This window comes from Pelecanus crispus, chromosome 4, assembly GCF_030463565.1.
Source record: "Pelecanus crispus isolate bPelCri1 chromosome 4, bPelCri1.pri, whole genome shotgun sequence".
Classification (NCBI taxonomy): Eukaryota; Metazoa; Chordata; class Aves; order Pelecaniformes; family Pelecanidae; genus Pelecanus; species Pelecanus crispus.
The window spans coordinates 69,397,792-69,420,849 of NC_134646.1; the positions used below are offsets into that span (position 1 = coordinate 69,397,792).

Here is a 23,058-nt window from a genome sequence, read left to right on the forward strand (position 1 = left end):
TGCTTTCTTAAGGAAGTAAAACATAATTTTTTGTGTTGACTGCTTGCCTGCCAATGTTTCTGTCTTCACTGACTTCTGAATTTCTTGGTCATTTTCAACTACATTTAAGAAAATCCTTAGAGATATGACTGTATATAGAGTAATGAAAATGACCATCTAAGTAGAGGAAGGAAAAATGTTGAATGTTTACAAGAATGGAAAACTAGAGTGAACTTGGACCTTATTTCTTCTGTTCATTGATCAGTCAAGTTAATTAAACTGATCATGATACATGGCTCAATAAATTGTTGAATTCTGTTTTTAACTTGCTGGTGATCTGACAGCTGGACAAGTTTACGGGTAAAGCTAAGAATATTGTTGGGATAGTTCAGTGGTTGTTGAGGTGGGGACATTCTAGAGTATATATGGCCTTTTTGGGAAAAGGGGGGAGCTGGAGTGAATACAGGAAACATGCTCATAAGCAACCAGGTATTCTTAGTTCTGCTCTTCACACAAGAAGATTGTAAGGTACAAGGGGGTTGTGATTCTTTGCTGAATTCCACTGCCTTTTGGTATTGTATCAGAAGAGAAATTAAGTCACTATTTTGACTTTTCAAGGAAAAAATACTGGTTTTCAAGAAATAGAATGCTATTGTGGAGCACTATTCTGGGAGCTTTTAATTCCTTGTCCATTTGTCCTGCCAAATACACATGTAAGTCTGAACTATCAGTTAAATCAATCGTTACTTTGAGCATTGCTGTCTAATGACCACACATAGTGTTAACATACAGAATAGTTAAGAATATGGATTTGAATAGTTACAAGGTGGTGCAGTACATAAACTGAGCAAGTCTTAATCCTAAATGTGAGCTTTGAATTAAAATAGTTGCAATTAGTCATAGTTACAGATCATCTTTATTACTGCCTTCTCTTGCATTCTGACTGTAATCTTGACAATCACAAACAGAAGGTATCAGATTATGTCATACAAATGCGTCATTTAGCCTTCTCTTATCTCAATAATATCAGGAGGTCTAAAGTGATCTGAGAGAAACTAGAGGAACATCAGGGCTACCTTTTACTCCAGATCCTTAGAGACTGTTCTGCTGGGTTTGAAGTAGTATGTATGTATGTATGTGATCCATGGAGTAAATACAGCTGTCTTGTGTTTTAAATCAACTATATGAAAAATTGAAGTTTAAACAGATGTAGGCATGTAGATTTAAAACTTTGTAAGTAGCTATAATCATGACTCCTCCTAATAAAAAACATCTTAGAATAAAAACTTTTTAGGTCATACAAAGTATATCTGGTGCCATCTGCTGATAATAACTAAGAAATATTTGCTAGTGATACTAAGCTCAGAGACCTATTATTTTTCTTACCTGAAAATACATTAATTTAAAAATTTTATATTACTAATTACAAATTTCTCATGTGTAGTGAAACTTTACCACTGTGAACTTAAAATTATAGGTCTCTACATGTTTTCATTGCATACTTGTATAATAATACAGACTTACAGCCATTGAATGTAAGTAATTAGACTTTACATAATACACTTAAAGTGTGTGTACCCTATTCTGATCACTCAGGAGTCTTACATGATAAAACATTACATAAAAGCTGCATTTACCCTTAAAAAGTCTGGTTTTTTTTCAAAAATGTACAGTGTGTAAAAGGAAAATAGTATATGAAACCATATAACTTTTTCTTCTTTCCTTTGAATATCTAGCATCGCTCTCATTTCTGTTCATATAATTTGGAGAGCTGTGGGAAATTATTTCTGTCTTCAAAATACTCTAAATTTCTTCTTCCTCATAATACAGATTATGCATCCACAGCTTCATTCTCCATTAGGAAGCAAAGCAGCATTAATAGGAATGGATCAAGAGCAGCTTTCCAGTACCTCTGATGAAGTTACTGAGAAGACAGGGTCAAACTCTTTACAGTGGTGCATAGCAGGACAGTGGAAGATTACAGGCAAATTGAAACAAGAGGTTCTTTTTTATGTGAGGAAAAATGAGGACAGGCAAGCAGTGGAATAGGCTACCCAGAGATGTTGTACAGTCTCTATCCATGGAAGTATTCAAGACCAAACTGGATAGAACCCAGAGCAACCTGATTTGATCTCATAGTCGACCCTGCTTTGAGCAGGCAGTTATACTAGAGACGTCCCAAGGTCTTTCCAACATGAGTGACGATTTAATGACTTACACGATAGAACAGTCAATACTGAAGATGCGATAGCAACACTATTTGTGTTTACGGCAGTTAAGCTTAGACTAACTGTGGTCTTGCCCTGTAGATTGAATATGCATTAGCAGCAAGAGCATTTCAGATGCACCCCTGGAGCATATCTTCCAGATTATATGCTCCAAGATACTGTTTTTTTTTTTTTCCCCTAGCATTAACTTTTCAGAGTAAATTAACTTAAAACCTGTAAACCGCCTGTAGCTATAGCAGTTGAATATATGAAAAATTTTGCTGCATTTATTATTCCATAGGAAGTATTTGGAAATTATTAAAAAAAAAAAAAAAAACCCAAAAAACACCCTAAAAACTAATACTAAAGAAAATATTATAAGAGCAAAAATAATACATCCTTTGTTACTCCAACTAGGTCAAAAGATGACTTTGCTCCTAATGGAAAAGCGGGCTTTTCCTGCAAGTGTCTGAAAGCAATTTGTACTTGGGTATTATTAATGCAAAGAGTCTAAAATGGAATAGAAAGGCACTAGAAACTTGGCAGAAGGAGTTTTGTCTTGCAGTGTTATAATAGTTGATGCTGGGGATGGATGGTGATTAATAAGCAGAAGTTTATTCCAAGCTGTTGTGTTTTCCAGCTAATGATAGGTGTCTCTGTGCTCTATAATCTTTTGCTTTTAAAAGGCACAGATCATACAAGGATGTAAAATAACTATCTTTCCCATTTGCATTGATGAACACCTGTTCTCCAAAAATCTTCGAAGAAGTTTTTCTTGGGTGTATGCAACAAACTAATTACTCTATATAAGCAGGGTTGTTCCAGACCAGATACCTGTTCAGTGTTGAAGATGATTAGTGTTCAAAAAATGGGCAGACATGGCATTTTGGGACATGGTTTAGTGGACATGGTGGTGCTGGGCTGATGATTGGACTGATGATCTTAGAGGTCCTTTCCAACCTTAATGGTTCCTAGTTTTTACTTTCATTAAAAAATAATCCAGCCACCAAGCCAGGAAACATGAGGTTACTACTCTACCCTTAACTGGTTTAGTGGTGGACTTGGTAATGTTAGGTTAATTTGTATGGGACATTTCAAGTAGCATCATATCAGTTTTGACATTGTGATCCTGAATGTACAGTGGGGATTATAATCTAATATGTAGGTGAAACAAATTTTTTTCTTTTTTTCTTTTTTCTTTTTTTTTTTTTAAGATCAGCTCCTCAAGTCCAACTGGTCTGTGTTATGAAAAGGACTAATCTGTAGAACTGCACTTTAATTATTTTTGTTATAGTTGTTCTTTGAAAGTAACTTCTTCATAGCTTTGTTTAACTTCTACTGGTTTTATTCAAAATGCTTTATTTTTCAAAACTAAAATGAACAGTCTGCAAATGAAAGTTCAACTTATTTACCAACAATAAATACAGATTCTTTCTCCCATACTTGCATTATTTGTCTACCCACATAGTTTTACTTGCATGCTATGACAGAGTAATAAGGTAAAAATTACTGATGTGTGCTAAATGTGTTCTTCCAGGTGACCTCCAGTTAGGAATGCTCATAAGAAAAACTTACCAGACATCTGAATTAATGTGTTTGTTACACATGTACTTATTAGATATATTTATTGTGCTTATAAGATTTATTTAAAGAAAAGTAATTAAGTTTGGGGTTTTTAATGTATCTGTTGCCTATGTTGTTGTTTTTTTGTTCCTAGATCTTCCTCAGAACTGTGATCCTAACATTCCCCTAGTTGCTCAGGAATTAATGAAAAAAATGATCCGTCAGTTTGCGATTGAGTACATTTCAAAAAGTAGCAAAATTCAAGAGAACAGAAATGGTTCATCGTTTGAACCAAGTCTGATATGTAAAAGTATCCAAATGAACCAAACGGAAAACTCCCTTCAGGAAGAACAGGATAGCCCTCTAGACCTCACTGTGAATCGAACTCAAGAACAGAATACTCAGCAAGGTAAATTTCTATATCTGCTTATCTGTGTTTTGCTGTCTTTTACTACCTTATTATGTCTTATTGCCTTAAAAAAAATAAGTATGTGTCTGTGTCAACTACCTATATGTATTGTCTTTTGAAAGTAGTAATCAGTGTAATAGGAAAAAAAGAATTATCCTATTTGATTAAAATAAGGTTGAAGGAAAATTGGCATCGCATCAACTTAACACTTCAAGAAAACTCATATGTTTTCCTTTAAACACCAGGAAAAATGTTATAAGAGAACTGTGTAAAAAAAAAAAAAAAAAAAAAAACCAAACCAAAAAAAACCCCCAAAAACCCAAAAAAACCCCAAAAAAACCCCCACCAAAAACCACCCCCAAAAAACCCACCACACATTCTTACTATAAACATTTTTCATATTATGTGTTAGCAGATTAAATATTCTCATTTCTGAGTGCCTGTGTTAAATAAATAGCATTGGAATTTTGCAGCTTTAGAATACTGAACCTAAGTCAGCTCACCTGTGGCTGTCACAGGTAACCGTGGTTCAAGATTTTGTTGAAGAAATGCCTATTAAGAATACCTCTGAGAAAAGAGAGAAAAATACTGGAATTTGAGACCAAAGTTCATTCTGTCTGTGTCAGCCCTTGGATGCTTTGATTCTTTTAATACAGACTGGTTAGAATGATGGAAAGAGAAGATTAATTTGGGAAGAAATTTCCATACTTCATGCCTGAATCATTATAGATCAGTGCAACTTTCTTAATTGAGAGTTAAGCTAGAAAAAGAAAAATAAAGTCTGTCTCACTATCATTTACAAAAAGGAAATAATCTCTATGCCTCAAGGAATATTGCTCTCCGAAACTGGTAACAATCACAAGAGTGTTTTGGACTTTGAACTTGATTTGGATTAGCAATGATTATCAGGAAGGATTGTGACTGTCATGTTCACCTGAAAGTAGTGGCAAAAGCAGCTTTTGCCTTTTACAGATACAAGGGTCCATGTTAATGCAATAATACTGCAGACCAAAGGGAAAAGTTTACCTGTATGTCACGTACCATACTAAAAAAGTTAAAAGACGGTAGAACTGCAGAATTAAGTTTTTTTTAAAAATACACATTGATCAGAATGAGAGCAGATTTCATATGTGTGTGCTTAACAATGCAGTCTTTAGTTAGATGACACATCCTTTGGGGGGGAACTCTGACACGGGTATACCTTGCTAAACATAACTATTCTACATTAAATTTCAAGATCCTTTCTCTTTGACAGCAGAAGCATTAAGAAATTGTGGAATTCCTGCTTTTATTCTGCATGGTCAGCATAAACCAGTTCATGCCTGGGTTTAGCAAATACCTGGTGCAGATTAAATCCTGAGAAAATATCTGATGTGCTTTGACATACCTCTGCTATGGATGAATTTAGAGATTTATAATTGGCTGGGTTGAAGCATGTTTCTTTTGCAAGGGCAATGAAAAGTACTTTCCTGATATCAGCACTATAGCCTGTTGCTTGCTTCAACAGCTGGTTATAAAGAATAACTAGTTTAAAATGTCCATGAAGGAGCAAAGTCCCCAAAGACAGGTTCTGGTCCTTGCCGAGCTCAAATAAGTCTTTGAGGAATGAAGGGGAAGGCAGAGGATGAACAGGGCAGAGATGGGAAGAAAGTTCTGCAGCCACCCTCAGCTGTTTGAAAATCCGTTGATCTTTTGTCCAAGAGAAACTTGAAGTGTAGAGAGATTGAAGTATTTAAATCTTTTTTTATATCATTTGAATTTTTGTTATAATGAGGTTAAACAGCAAGCTTAGAATTGTGTGTCTTCAGCAAAACAGCTGAGGCTAAAATACTTGCTCAGCATACATGGTTTACTATGTAACACTTGTGTACTGTGTAAGATACTGTAGATTCTGAGAACTTAACACTGCCATGTTTGCTGGAGTGCTTTGCAGGTGTTAAAGATACTAGTCTTGCTGTGAAGTTTAGAGCTACTGAAATGAGAGGAAGTATTGAAACAAGACTTTAGCTGGAGAAAGGTTTCAAGCCATCTTATCTACTGGGGAAGTTGTGTTGTACTTCCCATTTCCCATGAACATATCGATTTTGAGCTATCTTAGCTTTCCGCTGTAGTGGTAGCAACACAAGCAAATAAAATCAAGATGGGAAAAGTCAGCCTGCTCTTTTTATTTGCATTGTGTTCTAGGTGCAATGATTTCATGAAAAGTTCTTTCAATTAGTTATTGTCAGGGACTATGTACTATTATTATAGTATGTATTATTATTCTACCTACCCCTCGCTTCCTGAAGAAAGCTTGGATATATTGAAGTGTTATGTGCTTACAGTGGGGAATTGTGAAACTTTTTAATTGGCTTATTTTTAAAAATACATTATTCTGTGTCTAACATAGGTACACTTCTTCAGTCTGGAGACTCGTAAAAGCAATACCATGGTTCCCTTCTTAGTAGTGTCTTTTAATCATCATGCAACACACTTATTTGCTATTTGCAATGCCTGTTACAACTTCCAAATGAAGGGGCAGTAACAGAGTAGGAAGTTCAGATTTGTACATTGCTCTGATGAATCCTCAAAGTTGAAATCTTTTTAATTCAAATCCTATGAAGCAGATAATGACCGAAGTATAAATACTTCAGGTTCATTTTTTCTTTAGGCAGGTGCTTTGTATTTACAGTAGTAGTCTTTAAAATGAATGATCTAAATAATAAAACAGACAGTCTTATTCTTTTACTATGGTAATGATTCTTGGACTGAAGTTGAGTGGAAGGAGTAAGCTTTATTTTCCAGATCACTAGAAGTATTTTCTTTGCACTGAGCAGGTCCAAGCTAAGTGCTAGCTCAATACTGAAAAAAACATTCTGCCACTGAAGATGTCTGGATGATCTTATCTTCATTTAAGAAAGCTTCTTACTTTCTTCCAGTATCTGCAGGCCATCTCTGAAGTACTCCAAAAATATTCAGGTCTGACACTTCCAGACCTGATAGCCCTGTGTATTGGGTTTACATGGCAAGGTTTTGGTAGTTGGGGAAGGGCCACAGGACCGCTATGAGAAGAGGTCAGGGGCTGCCCTGTGCTAGGCACAGCCAGCTCTGCAACAGACCCACAACAGGCCAAAGTGGAGCACATCAGTGAGGTTTGTGGTGCCTCTGTGAAAACATGTTTAAGAAAGAGCAAAAATGCTGGACTGGCAAAGGAGTGAGAAATAGCAGGGTGAACAGCAAGGTCAGAGGAGTGGGAGGAAGCACTTCAGGCTCCGGAGCAGGTATTTCCCTGCAGCACATGGAGAGGACTGTGGTGGAGCAAGTATTCCCCTGCAGCTTATGGAGGAGACCACTCTGGAGCAGATACTCACACTGCAGCCCATGGAAGACCCCACATTGGAGCAGCTGGATATTTCCTGAAGGAACTGTGGCTTGTGGAGAACCCACAATGGAGCAGGGGAAAAGTGTGAGGAAGACAGAGCTATAGAGAGGAATTGTACTGACTGTAAACTCCAATTCCCACTCCTGCCTGTGCCATCTGGGGATGGGGAAGAGAGGTTGAGGAGTTGGGAGTGAAGTTGAGCCTGGGGAAAGGTGGGGTGGGGAAGTGCTTTAATTTTTGCTTTTTTCTCATTTTCTAAGTCTATTTCAATTTGCAGTAAATTAACTTTCCCCAAGTCTGTTTTGCCTGTGATAGTAACTGGTATGTGATCTCCCTGTATTTATCTTGATGACCTTTTTCATCTTATTTCTCCCTGCCCCCCTGCTGAGGAGGCGGAGTGAGAGAGGGGCTGGGTGGGGGTCTAGCTACTGGCCAAGGTCAACCCACTGCAGCCCTGGTGCTAGATCATTCAGTACTGAGTATTTAAGCATTGGCATCCAGGTATGCCCAGCTGGCTCCTGACTGATAGCAGCATCCCGAATTATGTTCTGCTGCCTTCTACATGTGGAAGTGTGGTAACTTAGCAGGGTGCTTTAATTCCTGTGCACTTTGCTGGTAACCAATCAAGTAATTACTTCTCTGTCAGTCAATTAGAAGTAACTGTCTCCAGAAATACCTGTATCTTGCTCTTTTTTCCTAATCCATGTAACTCTTAAGACTGTGCAGGCATTGAAAAGGATACTCTGCATAGTGAAAGCAAATTTGTTTTGTGTGCACTACATCTAACAAAAATAGGATGGTATTGTGTGTTTTTGCAATATTACTTGTCCTCCAAACTAAGCCAGTGAAAAAGCAGCATCCTTGCAGAATAAAACATCAAGTGAGGAACAGTCTTTGGAATATCCTGCAGCAACTTATTATTTTATTGTGCAGTCATGATGCTGAGCTCTTTGGAGAGTGTTCCCAGCAGCAGCTAACTTCGATGCAGAGGCTTCTTTCCCTTGATAGATATGGGAAAGTTGATCACTCTCAAGCTGCTAAGCAAAGTGACTTAGAAGAGGCAGAAGTATAAGCTGTACAAATAAATAATCTGTTAGTTTAGCTACACAAGCTTATTCTTATTGCTGTATTGTCTACGAACAATTGTAATATGTAAACGTAGCAGAAAAATGCAAGAGAATTTGCATAGATTTCCTTGTTTCATTTATCCATCATAGACTGGAAGACATCAGAAGGTAGCTGGTGATGTGCGGCATCTTGCTGTGTGAACTTTTTACAGCTATCCTGTAGCTCTGTCGTTGTTGGCCATTATTGAAAAAGTAGGAAAAATAAGGATAATCCAAGTCAAATATTCTGTTTAAATTATTTAAAATAGCATTTTATTGCCCAGTTTAACAATGTGTATGTGATTTCACCATAATTTATAGCAAAATAAAGATTTCTGAATAATGGACCAGAATTTGAAAAAAATTTTTGAGAATTAAGTGGTTTCATATCTCTTGAAAATCCACACTGAAGTTAGTATGGCAACTGGGATCACAGCACGTGTGGCCTCTTGATTGCTATGTTCAGGGCTATTGAAAGAATTCCAAACACTACTGAAAATAACCTTTTATTTTCTTAATATACTGTTCTTACCATATGTTTTGGGGAAAATACTATGCTTTTTCAAGGTACACATGCGATGTTCCCAAAGATAAACTGTATGAGCTGTAAATACATTCAAGAAACAGTTTGCTTAATAGTTCTGAAGAAAAGGTCACCCTAAAAAGGTACATTTTTGAGGCGAGTAGGTGTTTATTTCTTCCTTGACTGCCATAATGGTTAACAGCCAAGCTTCTTGTCAGATGCTCAGTTGCTTGCTTCCCTCTCAATGGCAGAGGGAGAAAATGGGAAGAACAGGAAAGAGAGCTCATGAGATAAGGACATGGTCATTGCTTACTCCTTGTCATCATGGGCAAAATAGACTCTGCTTGGGGAAAAGTAAATTATTGCCTATTAAAATAATTATTTAATTATTAATTTGGGTAGTGGAAACAAAAAGACATATTAAAACAGCACCTTTCTTCCCCCCTTTCTCAGGCTCAGCTTCATTCCAGATTCCCTTGTGATCACCAGCACCCCTGTGGTGCAAGGGGAATGGGTGTGGGGTGTCCACAGTCTGTACTGAATGGTTTATCTCTGGTATTTTCCTTTGCTGTTGGGCTTCCCTTTGCTCTTTTCTCATTCTTTTTATTCCTTTTTTTCTTGCTCCATCTGGCACTTTTTGCCCTTTCTTAAATATGTTTTCTCAGAGGTTCTGCCCGAATGGCTGCTGTGTCCTGCGGGGGGTCTGTTGGAACTGGCTAGAACCACCTGTGTAGACACAGGGCAGCCCCGGCCTGTGCTCAGAGATGCTGCCAAGACCTTGCTATGGACACCCAATATATAGCCATATACTTTTCATCTGGTGGTTTTTTGTTTTACAAAATAGCACATCAGGTCAGCAAAAAGGGGATAGTCAAAGTAGTAGATGAGAATTAAATAAAAGGCTTTGGCATTCTTACTGGCAGTTCTCTGAAAACATTGTTTCCATGTGCAGCAGCACAGAAAATAGCCAGCAAAAGGCAAGGCATCAGCAGAGAAGGTATTGAAGACAAGACAGTGTCATTTTGTTGCTATGAAAAACCTCATGGAGGTTTACCACATGATGGGTAAGGTAAAGGGAGAGTTGCTACTTACTAAACCTCACAATATTAGAACTAGGCAGGGCTCGCTGAAACTTCTTAGAAGGGAAAAACAGATAAGGGGCTGCTTTTGCACAGCAGTTTGTGAACATCAGAAATGATTGTGACAGGAGGTTGTGGAGATGGACAATGTCACTGGGTTCAAAACAGGCCTTAGACAGCTTCCCAGCTGACAGAACGGAGGCCAGAAGCTAAAGCTAGAGTAGGCAGGAATGTATCTCTGAGATCCTAATCCAATGATAGCAGCTACTGGGAGAGCAGGAGAGGAGTCAGCTGCAAATAGTGGCCAGGCTGATATGCTCTCCCAGACTAGGAGTGGAGTTTTTCCCGTGCCTCGAGACTGAGGACTGGGTAGAGTAGGTTGACTGACCTAGTGAGGCAGTTCATAATAGCTAGTGAGAGGTTTCCTGAAACCCAGAAAAAAACCCAGAAGTTTGCTAGAATCAGTACAGAAATAGCAATTGTAGGACCTCTAGGATGACCCATACAGTTTCTACTACTTGCTGTTCCCCCGTATTTCTCTCACATTGCTAGTCTGGAGGAGTTTCAAGTGATTGTGGTCCTGATTGTTTTGAAGATGACCTTTGATCACACTTGGTTATATCTTGGTATTGCTGCACCTGACAATCTGGTGCTGAGAAGCAACGGCCAGAGGTTGAGCCATTTATTTGAGGATAAATAATTTAATTTGCACAGAAATAACTTCATTAGGAGACCATGAGCAGCAGACCTGAAAAACTTCTAATAATGTTCTTCTGTATTATCCAGTGTTCCATAGTATTGTTTATGAAGACTGTTGTCTTAGTAGTCATGGCTTCAGCTAAAGAGTAGAAGTACTTCTATGTCTTTTATTAAAACCACCTTACAGAGTGTTTTTTCTACTCCTGATGTCATTCAGTTCCTGTCCAGAATTCTTACCTAAATACCTGTTTTCAGTGATTTGATAGAAATAATAGAAAGTTCTGGGTTGGTTTAACAAAACTATTCCTACCTTGCAAGTAACAGGTTTTCAAGGTTCATTGTCCACCTGTAGGATGCCTCTTTGCAAACTTTTTGGTCTTGTTCCTAATGAACCAAAGTGAGCATCTCTGCTGTGGATATATACATACATTCATTTCATTAGGTAGCATTTCATATGTCTTAAAGCTTTACAGCAAATATTCTTACTCTCCTACCAATTGTAGGTGCTCCTTCATTACAATAATAATAATTGATACTACTACAAAGCAGGAAGATCTGCCAAAACCAGGAGCTACTGTGTATTTTTAATGAATCTTTTTGACTTAGCCCTTTCTGCATCAATTTGGGGGGTTTTGTGTTGTTTGGTTTGTTGGCGGGTTTGTTTGTTGGTGTTTTTAATTTGAGTGAAATCACTGAATAAAAGCCTGGTGTGTGGTGACTTATCTAGTACTTTATATGTATAACAAATTTCTTGCATGGTTCTCTTTCACTCTTTTTAATGAGGCTCATCTTTCTATAAAGCATTGTCTTCAGGGAGGTGTCATATCCTTAATGAATACATTTGCTGTGTTGGAGGAACCAACTGTCTTGAACCCGAAATGACTCTTGTGTTCTGCTTACCCTTTAGAGGCCCAGAATGTATCTAATTTTTTTGTTTCAGGAGTCTGCATTTTCAGTACTGTATTCTTTTTAGCCATTTTTCAACTTATTGGTGGCCTTGTGTTGTCAAAACCAATTCTGAAAGATTGGAAATGAAAATTATTTTGGTTAGATTTCATTATGGAATCTTGTGAGAGTCTTTGGGTTTTGTTTGTTGTGGGTCTTTTTCCTAAAAATTTAGTTAGCTTCAGGGTTTTTTTTTTTTTGTAGATTGAATAGAGAGAGATTATTATAACTTGATGAATTGTGAATTTTGAAGTAGTTTTTTCTCCAGTCACTTTGTCCAGTGATCTCTTTTAAACTTTTTTTATCATAGTGCCTATGAATATCAACTGAAGGTGGAGAAACTGTTGTGAAAGGGAACGCACAAACACTTAAGAAAGGGCAGTGTACTTTGTGTGACTGACAAAACACAACAGATGAAATCTGTCTGTTGCACAGGACTCAGGGACATTGTGAGCTTAGGTATTCGGGATGCTTTACAGCTGGGTAGGCGAAGTAGTCCCTGCAGAATTATTTTGGTAGTGTTTTAATTGGCTTTTCCTTCTGGAATCTCACTGCATCAGAAAGGTTGATTAACTAGTCCTTCCTTTAACTTTCTTAGATTCAGGAGAAAAGAAGCATCTTTGACAAGTGGCATGTTATAAATATTTTTTCCCCTTATGCTGACTTACAATGCTACTTTTTCCCTCTTTATCCTTCTTCAAATAATACAAAGTAGTTGGGGAAAAACAGTCAAAAATTGTTTAAAAACAGTCCAAAACAAATAGTTGGATTTGATTATTGCACAAAACTCTGTATCTTTGCAGTATTGGTACAAAGGACAGTTACCCTAACAATTTTTCTGCCTTTTTATTCGATAGTTGGCATTTGGACTATTCAGCCAATGCTTCATGTCTGTATCTGAGGCTGTGGGAAAATATATATAGTTGATTGATGTTTTAAAAATAATACACAGTAACAAGAAAATGATACTAATGTAAAAAGGGCTAGCATAAGGTTGCTTGTAGAATTGAATGTTGAGCTACATGTTGAAACTCAAAATTGGATTCACAGAGCTCAGGCACACAAAACAGCCCAAGCTTGAAACAGAGAACCAAGGAAGAAAGGTATGAAACTAAATATATTTAGGGGATTTATCTATAATTTAAATGTGATTCTTTTTAAAACCAAAACCTTAAACTAGAAGGAGTATTTCAGGTGCTAATTAGTTTCTTTAATTTTCAATGTTCTTAAATATTGATTTTAAAAAAAATACAGGTTTCTATTTCAATAGTTCAATACTTCGTAGACGTCAACAGCCAACTATAAATCTTGTCTTAACAGAGTGGACTCGCGCCTCAGTTTAGGTCTTTCTATTTCTCTGGTTTCATTATTACATATATGTGGGGGTGGCAGGGGGAATATGTATAAACAAACTGTTAGAACCTTTAATGACATATGTCATGTGCTTAAAACTCTACATTGGGCTCAAGCTCTCTTTCCAGTTACTGGGGTACTACTTTCGCATCCAGTGACCTGATCTGGTCTTATAGCTGACCCTGCTCTGAGCAGGAGGTTGGTCTAGAGACCTCCTGAGATCCCTGGTAGCCTGAATCATCCTGTAAGCCTATGATGTAGTTACATCAGTTTTACCTTCAGTATCAGGCTTGTTTGTTTACCGTATGTAATACCAATATATGAATAATAATAATAATCATCATCATCATAATATCAAGTGCATTGCTTTGGTTGCCTTGAAAGTAAACAGTGCAATGTATAGGCATATGTGATTTTTAGGAAAGCAGTCATGTTTCTCCTTAAGACAGATTCTTCTTTTAAATTTTATTATTTCTGAATGGGTTTATTTTTTAATTTTAAAAAGTTTTGTTACAAATCGAATATATAAAAACATCTGCTGACAGCTGACATTGTAAAGAAATAAGATATCAGAAATTTTACAAGATAACTGCTTAAAAATTGTGCCATAGGTGCACACATTTGCTAACAAAATTTCTGAGATCATCCTTAAACAACTGCTATCATCGGTACTTGTTCTTTGCAGGGGATGGAGTGCTAGATCTCTCTACAAAGAAAAGCGCAAGGTTGGAAGAACCAAAATATGATCCATTGTGTTCTGAAAACTCAGTGTCTGGGTAAGCAACGTTTAGGACTCTCTTCGGCTTATATAAAAGACAATGCAGGTTTCTCTTCTCTGAAGTCAGGTTTTATGTTCATAACATATTTGTATATACTGACACACACATGTGGTTCCTATTTTGCTTTCAAAAGAATTTTTGTCACTCATAAGTGTGTGTCTATGTATATATCATATGTTTCATTTGTCTTTTTCCTTTTTTTCTGTTTAAAGAAAAGTTATCAGAACAATCACCAAACTTTAGTTCATGTTACTAAAAATGAACTGAAAATTGATTACATAACAGATTAAAAGTAATAGGATAGTAGAAGAAAATGTAAATATATTCCTTCGCAGTTTATTTAGGAAACTTCAATTTTGGACAAAAATGACCATGTTAATATTTAGATTTAAAATATTCTTCAACTAACATGAACAAGTTAAATGACTATTATCTATAATATTCCTTAATAAGAGAGAGAGAGCAAGCGCGCGAGAGAGAGCTCTTAATCATCATACTTATACTTACATCATGGTTCTGACTATGGTGTGTGGTGGCAAATGGTTAAATTTCTTTATTCAGCAAGAAAAAGTTTATTGCATCTGCTGAAAGCTACCACAAAACTAGTGAAACAGATTTTGTTGGATTTTGTTATGATCTTGGCATCCTCCCATCCACTAGCCATAGCAGGACCCTTTTTGTCACCTGTACGTCTTACCAAATATAGGACTACAATAGCAGTATTTGTTGAATGATGTAAAATTGCATTTTATTAATTTGCTGATATGAAGAAGTTTCAAAATGAATATGACTTTGTAATTAGAGAGCTGTAAATAGTGGCTAGAAGTTTTTAAAACTGTGTTTTATTTTGCCAAAATGGACTTGATTGTTAACTACAGCACTTTATCGTTGTAGAAAGCCTAGTTTTGTGTAAGTCTGGGATGTTTGTGTGTAGTTATGTACTTACTGCTGCAAATTTTCTATGAGGGGGTTGACTCTTTTATTACTTGTTTAGCGGTAACGTCACGTTTCTACTAACAAAAACTCCTTCAGGATTTGGGTATTTAATGGAATGTTAATTGTATAGTTAAAATTATAAGAGTGTTGCTCTGCAAGCATGTGAACAAGGGAATATAGCAAGCACATGAGAATATTATCAAATACTGAGCTAGGATATAAAGTTCTTGGAAGGGCTGCTGTAGAAGCCACCGTATGATTTTTTTGACACACTGTCCTACCAGAACTGTAACATTTTGCTAGGATAATCATTTAACTACCACATCTCAAAGGCTTAAAAGTATCAGAAGCAGTGATGTTACCGAAGCAAGGAGTATAATAAAGGAGTGGACCCTTCCCTTCCATAGCTGTGTGAGAGTCTCTCATACATCAGTTTACCATCGTTTCATTCCATCCATCCAGGAGACTACACAGACACAGAGAGGACTATGTGGAAAGAAGTGCTGAGTTTGCAGATGGTTTGCTCTCAAAAGCTTTGAAAGACATTCAGTCTGGAGCACTGGACATAAATAAAGCAGGCATACTTTATGGCATACCTCAAAAAACTTTACTTCTCCACTTAGAAGCCTTACCAGCAGGAAAGCCTGCACCTTTTAAAAACAAAACTCGAGATTTCAATGATAGTTATTCATTTAAAGACAGTAAAGAAACTTGTGCAGTCCTACAAAAAGTAGCCTTGTGGGCAAGAGCTCAAGCAGAGCGCACAGAAAAAAGTAAACTCAGTCTACTTGAAACCTCAGAATTAAAATTCCCAACAGCTTCCAGTTACCTCCACCAGTTAACTCTACAGAGAATGGTCACTCAATTTAAAGAAAAAAGTGAAAATCTACAATATGAAACTTCAAGTCCTACTGTACAATTAAAAATTCCTCAGCTAAGAATAAGTTCTGTGTCCAAACCACAGTCTGATACTGCTGGTCTTCTGGATGTTATGTACCACGTTTCTAAAACCTCCTCAGTCTTAGAAGGATCAGCTCTTCAAAAATTGAAAAATATACTCCCTAAACAGAACAAAATTGAATGTTCTGGACCTGTAACTCACTCAAGTGTTGACTCCTACTTTCTGCATGGGGACCTCTCTCCTTTGTGTCTTAATGCTAAGAATGGGACAGTAGATGGAACCTCAGAAAATACAGAAGATAGTTTGGACCGTAAAGATAATAAGCAACCAAGAAAAAAACGTGGCCGCTATCGGCAGTATGATCATGAAATAATGGAAGAAGCAATTGCAATGGTAATGAGTGGGAAAATGAGTGTTTCCAAAGCACAAGGAATTTATGGGGTACCTCACAGCACTTTAGAATATAAAGTAAAAGAAAGATCTGGAACATTGAAGACTCCGCCGAAGAAGAAACTCCGATTACCAGATACTGGCTTATTTAATATGACAGATTCAGGGACTGGCAGCTGCAAAAATAGTAGCAAGCCTGTGTAGAACAATTGTTAGCAAATTGTTTTGTGTGTGTGTATATGTATGTCTGTATACACACACTGTGTGAGAAATACATATGCTCACTCTGACAGAAGACGTGAAATTATACAGTTCAAAAACCACATACATGCCTTTTGAAAAATAGTTTTATTCAGGGTTTTCACTGTGGACAGAATTATAGAGTTGCTCACGTAATTCTGATAGTGTGTATTTAATATAATCCTTGTATAAATAGGTGAAAAGATTCAGGTTTTATTTAGTAGTCAATAGCATAAAGATGTTTTGGGAAAACAAGTATTTGTCATGTGAAGCATAATTTTTAATTGGTGAAGAACCACTCTACCCATTCAATAATCCATCTTATTATGGAAATACACAACCAAGGGTTAGCAGACTTTTATACTTCACAGAATACTTGCAATAAATTGTAAGTAACTCAGATTATACAAATCAAGGGATTTTTTAAAAAAGCTAGTTCCTTACAAGGAAGTGGATTTGTGAAATATTAGTAGGATATAGTACATTCTGTGAAAGAAAAAAAGTTCATCGTTACTTAAATATCCAATACAAGTAAGAAAAACATTTCATTACTAAAAATGTGTGTTTAGCAGGCATAAACTGCATTTTTTTACCATTTTAAGAAAATTTTGTTGGTGGTTTAGAAAGAAATTGGTGTTTACAAAGTGTACACTTATGAAACCTGAGAAATTACTGTAGTTATAGGATTATTAAATATGAAATAAGATGGAGTACTAAGAGCATAAAATAATTTAAACTTTAACATAATTTCTTTTTTAGTTTGACAAATAAGGTAACTTGTAAGGTTCAAAAAGAAAGTTGGAATGCAACTTAGAGCATGTTCATAATGTGCACAGAATGAGCTTGAGAATGGTTTGGGTTTGGTTTTTTGTTTAAACGTGCTGGTTAGTTGATGTTATGACTACTTAAAATTTATTTAAGGATTGTGTCACACTCCTATTGAAAAACCTCACTGTAACTGTAATGTATTTGCTGCTGTGACATTTCAAAACATTTTCAGTTTATCAAAATGAATACCAAGTTACATTATCATTTTGCTAATAACCAAATTTGCAGTTCAGGGTCTTGATAGAAATACAAATATTAAACAGTGAAGCTGTTTTGAACTTTCAATAATATAAATTCTTTATAAATTTGGTAGTTAGAAGTTAGGCAGTTCACTTTAAATACGTAACTTTTAATAGAATTTAAGGGAGACCAATTACCTTCATATTGCAGTTTTTACATGCATTTTAAAAGTATTCACATTGGACTTTATATCATACTTGATTTTTTTGTGTAATATCACAAAGTATATGTCTATATATGAAGAATGGGGGCTTGCTTCATACATTCAATACTGAACATCAATGCCCTTTTCCTCTCAAAATGTAATTTTTCTGTATGCATCTAATTTGGCATAGAGAAAGACTGCTCCAACTTTTATACATTTGGTGCACATGCATCTATTTCCCCACACACACTTAAATTTGCATGTGTGTACATTAATTATAAAGATGAAACGGGACATTAGATACATACAGGCCACACTTGTAATTGGTAATTTTATTTATAGCTAAACTTGCCATTAAATTCAGTGGAGAACATAGTGCAATTTTGATGGCAAAATCTAGCCCATATTTATTAATGTTACTAAAAAATAACAACTTCCATTTTAAAGCAGAATAATCCTTTGAAACTGCACAACCAGTGTCTCAGTTCTTTGGTCTCTCAGATCTATACTGAATCTTCTTCAGTGATTACAGTTTACTTGCATATTACAGAATGAATCCTTTTTTAAGCAGAACTGTACCTGATAACAAGGAGGTCACAAAACAGCAGATGTCAGGGTCATCTTTCATTTTAAAAGAATTAAGCCATATTTTGTGAGGGCCAGAAGGATTAATTTGTGAATATATCCCCACTGAAAAATGAAGTTGAAAAAAATCTTAAATGTTTCAAGATCTGTCTTTATACAGTTTTACTTGCAAAAATTTTGGGCTTCAATACATTGCCTAATATTTGTACCATACTGATGTTTTCTACTCCGTAGACAATGTTATAAATTTGAGTCAGAGGTTTATATTGAAGGCAAGTTACAGTACTCTTTTTATATCATTTAAAAGATGACCTGACCAAAAAATTAACAGGATTCATAAAATCAGGGATCATTTTACTATTGACTTAACAGTACTCAGTAGTTTTGTATGTAATATTATAATTAATTTTCAACATTTTAGTACTTGTATTTATTTTTTGGTCAGAAATAGTATATTAAAATATTTTTTGATAGTTTATAGATGATACTCAACCTGTAAGTGTTTAAAGGAACAGAATTATTTGTTTCTAATTATTAGGCTAACCTTTGATTACACAACTAAGGAAAGGCAGGGAAATGTGTAGATTCTCCTTCCCCAACCCCTATGTATTCCATTAAATGTCATTTAAATTACACATTTTGAACTGTTTTATAAATTCAGTTACCAGTCACTACTTAGTAATTGACAATTTCTGAAAATTCCTGTTTCAGCAGAATTTTAAATGAAGGCGAAAGCAAGCCCTACATGCTTTCTACTTATTTGAATGTTTCTCAAGTATTTTATATTAAAAAACAGTGCCTCTGTTTTTAGAACTACTGCTCAGTAAAGCTGTTTAAACCATTTCTGGTAGCTAATGACAATTTTATATTAAATTGTATATTAACTTTAGTGAGACTGATTTTTTTAGTTGTTTACAGTACAAATACTTGTATTTGTTTTTTAATTGCAGTATTTCCATTGTCGCAGTAATTTAGTAAAACTCTGTGGCTGCCTTGATTTTTGACAGATTTTTGTTAACAACTGATTTTTAGGCAATTAGTTATATTTATGCATAAATCAATTGCACTATAATTCATTAATTATTTATTACAATATTTTCTAATGAATTCCATGTATTTGTCTTGTGTTGTAAATGTACTGTAATTCTGTTTCTTCTTTGTGTTGTTATATTCCTAAATCTGATTGTATGAATTTAATTGTTTAGTTAACGTGTTTCTACGTTGTAATTTGTAGTAAAGCACTTCAATGCTTTTGCACATAAATTTACAACACTGATGTGTGATTGATTTGCTCATTCAGTAAAAAAAAAAAAAAAAGAAACAAACAAAAACCTGTACACTGACTCATTTGACTTACTCCTAAGGCACAATTTTATTAGCAGTGGCATAAGATCAAGAACTGTACAAATTTAAGCACCCAATGAGTAATTTACTATGAGAATTTTGTATATCAGAAATAGTAGCTTTAAGGAAGGATGATTTCTCAGAATCGATGCATTACTCATAAATGAGAAGAAATTCAGAAAACTAATTTTGTAACAGTTACATCCTTTAGTTTGCAGCTAAAAATTATTATATATTACAGATAATATATAGCTTTTTTTGAGGGATTTACTTAGTGAAATCAGAAAACAAACATTTCTGTAAGACAAATTTGTATTTCTATAATAGTTCTATGCTGTTTATATGGGTACTTGAAAGTATGTTCTGTTCCCAGTTTTGTTCCTGTTCCCAGTCTGCAAAGAAGTTGCTAGATTGATCTATCTTGTCTGTGGCTGAGACAACAGAGGACAGAATGCTAGGGAAGGACATCTTTTTGGGAGCCCTCTGAAAGAGCTCTTTCCTGATAGTTTTTTGGATTTGTGGAGGAGGCAATGGTTTACTTTTTTATACATAAAGTAATACACTGAAAGGCTGGTACTTAACCATATCACATCTCTGCCTTTGTGTCAATTTTGGACTCCCGTCAATCCCCACTCTGTGGTATTCACTGCCCCTGCCCTCCAGCAGGGAAATAATATCATTCCATGCTTAACTTTTGTCTTCAGAGATATTGTGCACAGAAGGTACTGGGGGAACAGTGCTTATTGATCCTCTTCGCTGTCAACCCCTCCATTTCCTACCCACTCTCTCTAGCTATCTTTTTTTGTGTGGTTTGTAGGAAGTGTAAGACTGTTCTGTGAAGGAGTATGCAATTGTGAAAATGATAGCTCTTCCTTCTATGAAATTATTGTTTAAGCCTTTTATCTTGAGGATAGTCTAAACTACTGTGTGACACCACCAAGTTAAAGGGCTATAGGAAGGAATTACAGGAAACTGAAATAGAATTCCATAATTGTATTGAAAAGCTACTAAAAATTAGTTTGTTTAAATATATGGACATCTCTACAGAGAGGCACTTTAAAGAAACTGTGTTGCTTTAATGCTTTAATTCACGTAGTAAGCTCTGTTCCCAAATTGCGACCAAGGGGTCGATGTGTTTTCGCAAACTTGGAGGATCATTTGGAGTGTGGTGCTATTACAGTAGAATAGATGAAGTTAAGTTGTCTGTCAGCTTTAGAAACTAACACACGTGAAGGGCAAGCGGATTATAGACGTTACACAAAGGTAGATAACCAGAAAAGAAATAGTAGTAGAAGAATGTCCAGTATGTCTGTGACAACCAGATATTACTCCATACAACAGGTTGGTCTCCACATAGCAAATTCAAAGCAGTTTTGAGGCCTTTGGAAATTTTGGTTACTGACTTTGAGAAGGCTCTAGGGCTCTGGAAGTTTCTTCCACCAGTGACTGTATTGTAAATAGCAGTTATGGATACAGGTCCTCTACTGTTAAAGCTCTCCATTGAAACTCCATTAGACATCCCTTGCAAGTCTAGACAGACAGAAAGATACCTGTCTAGAGATTCAGGCTAAGAAGACTGTACTATAGCCATCTTTTTAGCAAATTAGTACTTAACAAATTTACTGTGACTTACAAACAAAATATTGAAGACCAGTGCCATGTTCATTTTTTTTCTATCTGGCCTTTCAAGACATTATTTAATTAAAGTTGTAGTGGTGGGAAGGACAATTAGTGTTTATCTGTAATTGTATTACTAGAATAAGCTTTGTTTTCACAAGTGTAGTGATACATTTGAACACCTCGTGACTCCGAAGTTTGTTAGAATGATTAACACTCAGACTCTTGAAGTGATGTTTCGAAACCAGTTAAATCCCAACAATGACATGCCCTTGAATAATGCTGTTTTTACTTTAGATTGCAAGTGCAAAGAGGGGTTTTTTTTCTTTTTAAGACTTCAATTATTTCAGTTTAAACATAATCACAATTTCAACTAGTACCATCACAATTATGCTTTTATGAGTTAGTATCATCTAGATGCTTGATTTTGAATATGTACTGTTTCATACAAAATATTACAGCAGAAGGAAAAAACATGAGGAATTACTAAGCGTAGTTGGCTGGTTTTAAGCTCTAAACTTTAAATTCCACATGGGACAATAAAAATACACATTTGTATGTATAACTTCCAGTAAGAAACCTGAAGCTGAAAGTTATTATTGGTGCTAATAACATTGGGTATGAACTAATTAGTGAATTGGTAACTTTATGTAAATACAGCACATTAAATTTTAAATATGTTTGTTCCTTGATCAATACAGTTGTAAACACAATCAGAATGAAAGTTTTCCAAAGCACAGGCTTAAATGCAAAAAATTACAGGAGGTAATAGTAGGGCAAAAAGTTAGTGTCATGTTCAGAGTTTGGTGATATGTTTAAACAATACATACTTTTCTAAAACAGAATTCTTCTAACATTTTCTGCTCATGCAATTGGTTTCAGTAAAACATTTGAATTAGGTGTTAACTATCTGCTGATAGTTCCTATCCAGCATAAGGATTTTGTATTTAATTGAAGAAATACCTGTATTAATTTCTACCGTGGAAATTTTTCAGCTTTTCAATATAAATGATTGATTAGGTAAGTAAGTGACATTAGTTTTAATGATTTATCAGAAATTAATTAAATAGATAAGGTAGTATTTTATAAGTGACTTTCTTTTGAGTTAATATCTTCGCGAAAACTGCTCAGAAGTCTTATGTAGATGTAGGCCTACCCTATATGTGAGATTTAAAGGACATTAACCTTTATCACAGAAGTTATTCCAGTGGTGATTGTTTCTGTTTAATGAAGGAATCCATGTGTGTGTGTGTGCACACGCACGTGTGTGTGTGTGTGTATGTGCGTGTAGTATATTGCAATGAAGAGCCTGTGATGCACCACTGCAATTTATTTACAAACTAGAAGGGAAACTTTTATCTGCAAAGAACAGTAACAGTAGCAAGTGGCTATTTTTTCCATTTTCTGTTAGCCTATTAAGTGTTCTTTAAAAATAAATATATAAATAAAAACATCTTTAGAAGGATCTGTAAGAGTATCCTGAAGAGCTTTCAATACACTTTGGTATATGAATACTTTAGGGTGGGATTCGTGAGAGATGGATCCATTCTTGCCTCTGCCACAACCTTGAATTGTGACCTTAGGCAAGTCATTTACCCTCTCTGTGCCTCAGTTTGTGAAATGGGAGTAATACTAAGCTCCCCAGGTTCTTGGTGAGGTTTTCCTTCATTAATGACTAAGGTAGTTTGAAATGTCAGAAAGGTAACATTATTGTAATTACATTTAGATATGAGAAGCTATGTTTCAAACGATTCTTTTTGTCCCTTAATTTCTTCCTGATTATTTTTCTTATGGTAGGACTATCACTGCTACAGATAAGATGCACATCA

General features: G+C 35.6%; 1 protein-coding gene across 3 annotated transcripts in view; it reads left to right on the forward strand.

Moving 5' to 3' along the window:
* Nucleotides 1-23,058, forward strand: part of LOC104034235 (ligand-dependent nuclear receptor corepressor-like protein) — an 88,179-nt gene that overhangs the window by 42,403 nt on the left and 22,718 nt on the right. The window contains exons 5-7 of one of the 3 annotated variants that reach the window (XM_075708814.1): nucleotides 3,904-4,158; nucleotides 13,910-14,000; nucleotides 15,402-16,434. In XM_075708814.1, the coding sequence (XP_075564929.1) occupies nucleotides 3,904-4,158; nucleotides 13,910-14,000; nucleotides 15,402-16,434 (1,379 nt within the window). Of the gene's footprint in view, nucleotides 1-3,903; nucleotides 4,159-13,909; nucleotides 14,001-15,401; nucleotides 16,435-23,058 lie in introns of those variants that run through there. The other 2 variants (XM_075708815.1, XM_075708817.1) reach the window with 2 other exon arrangements.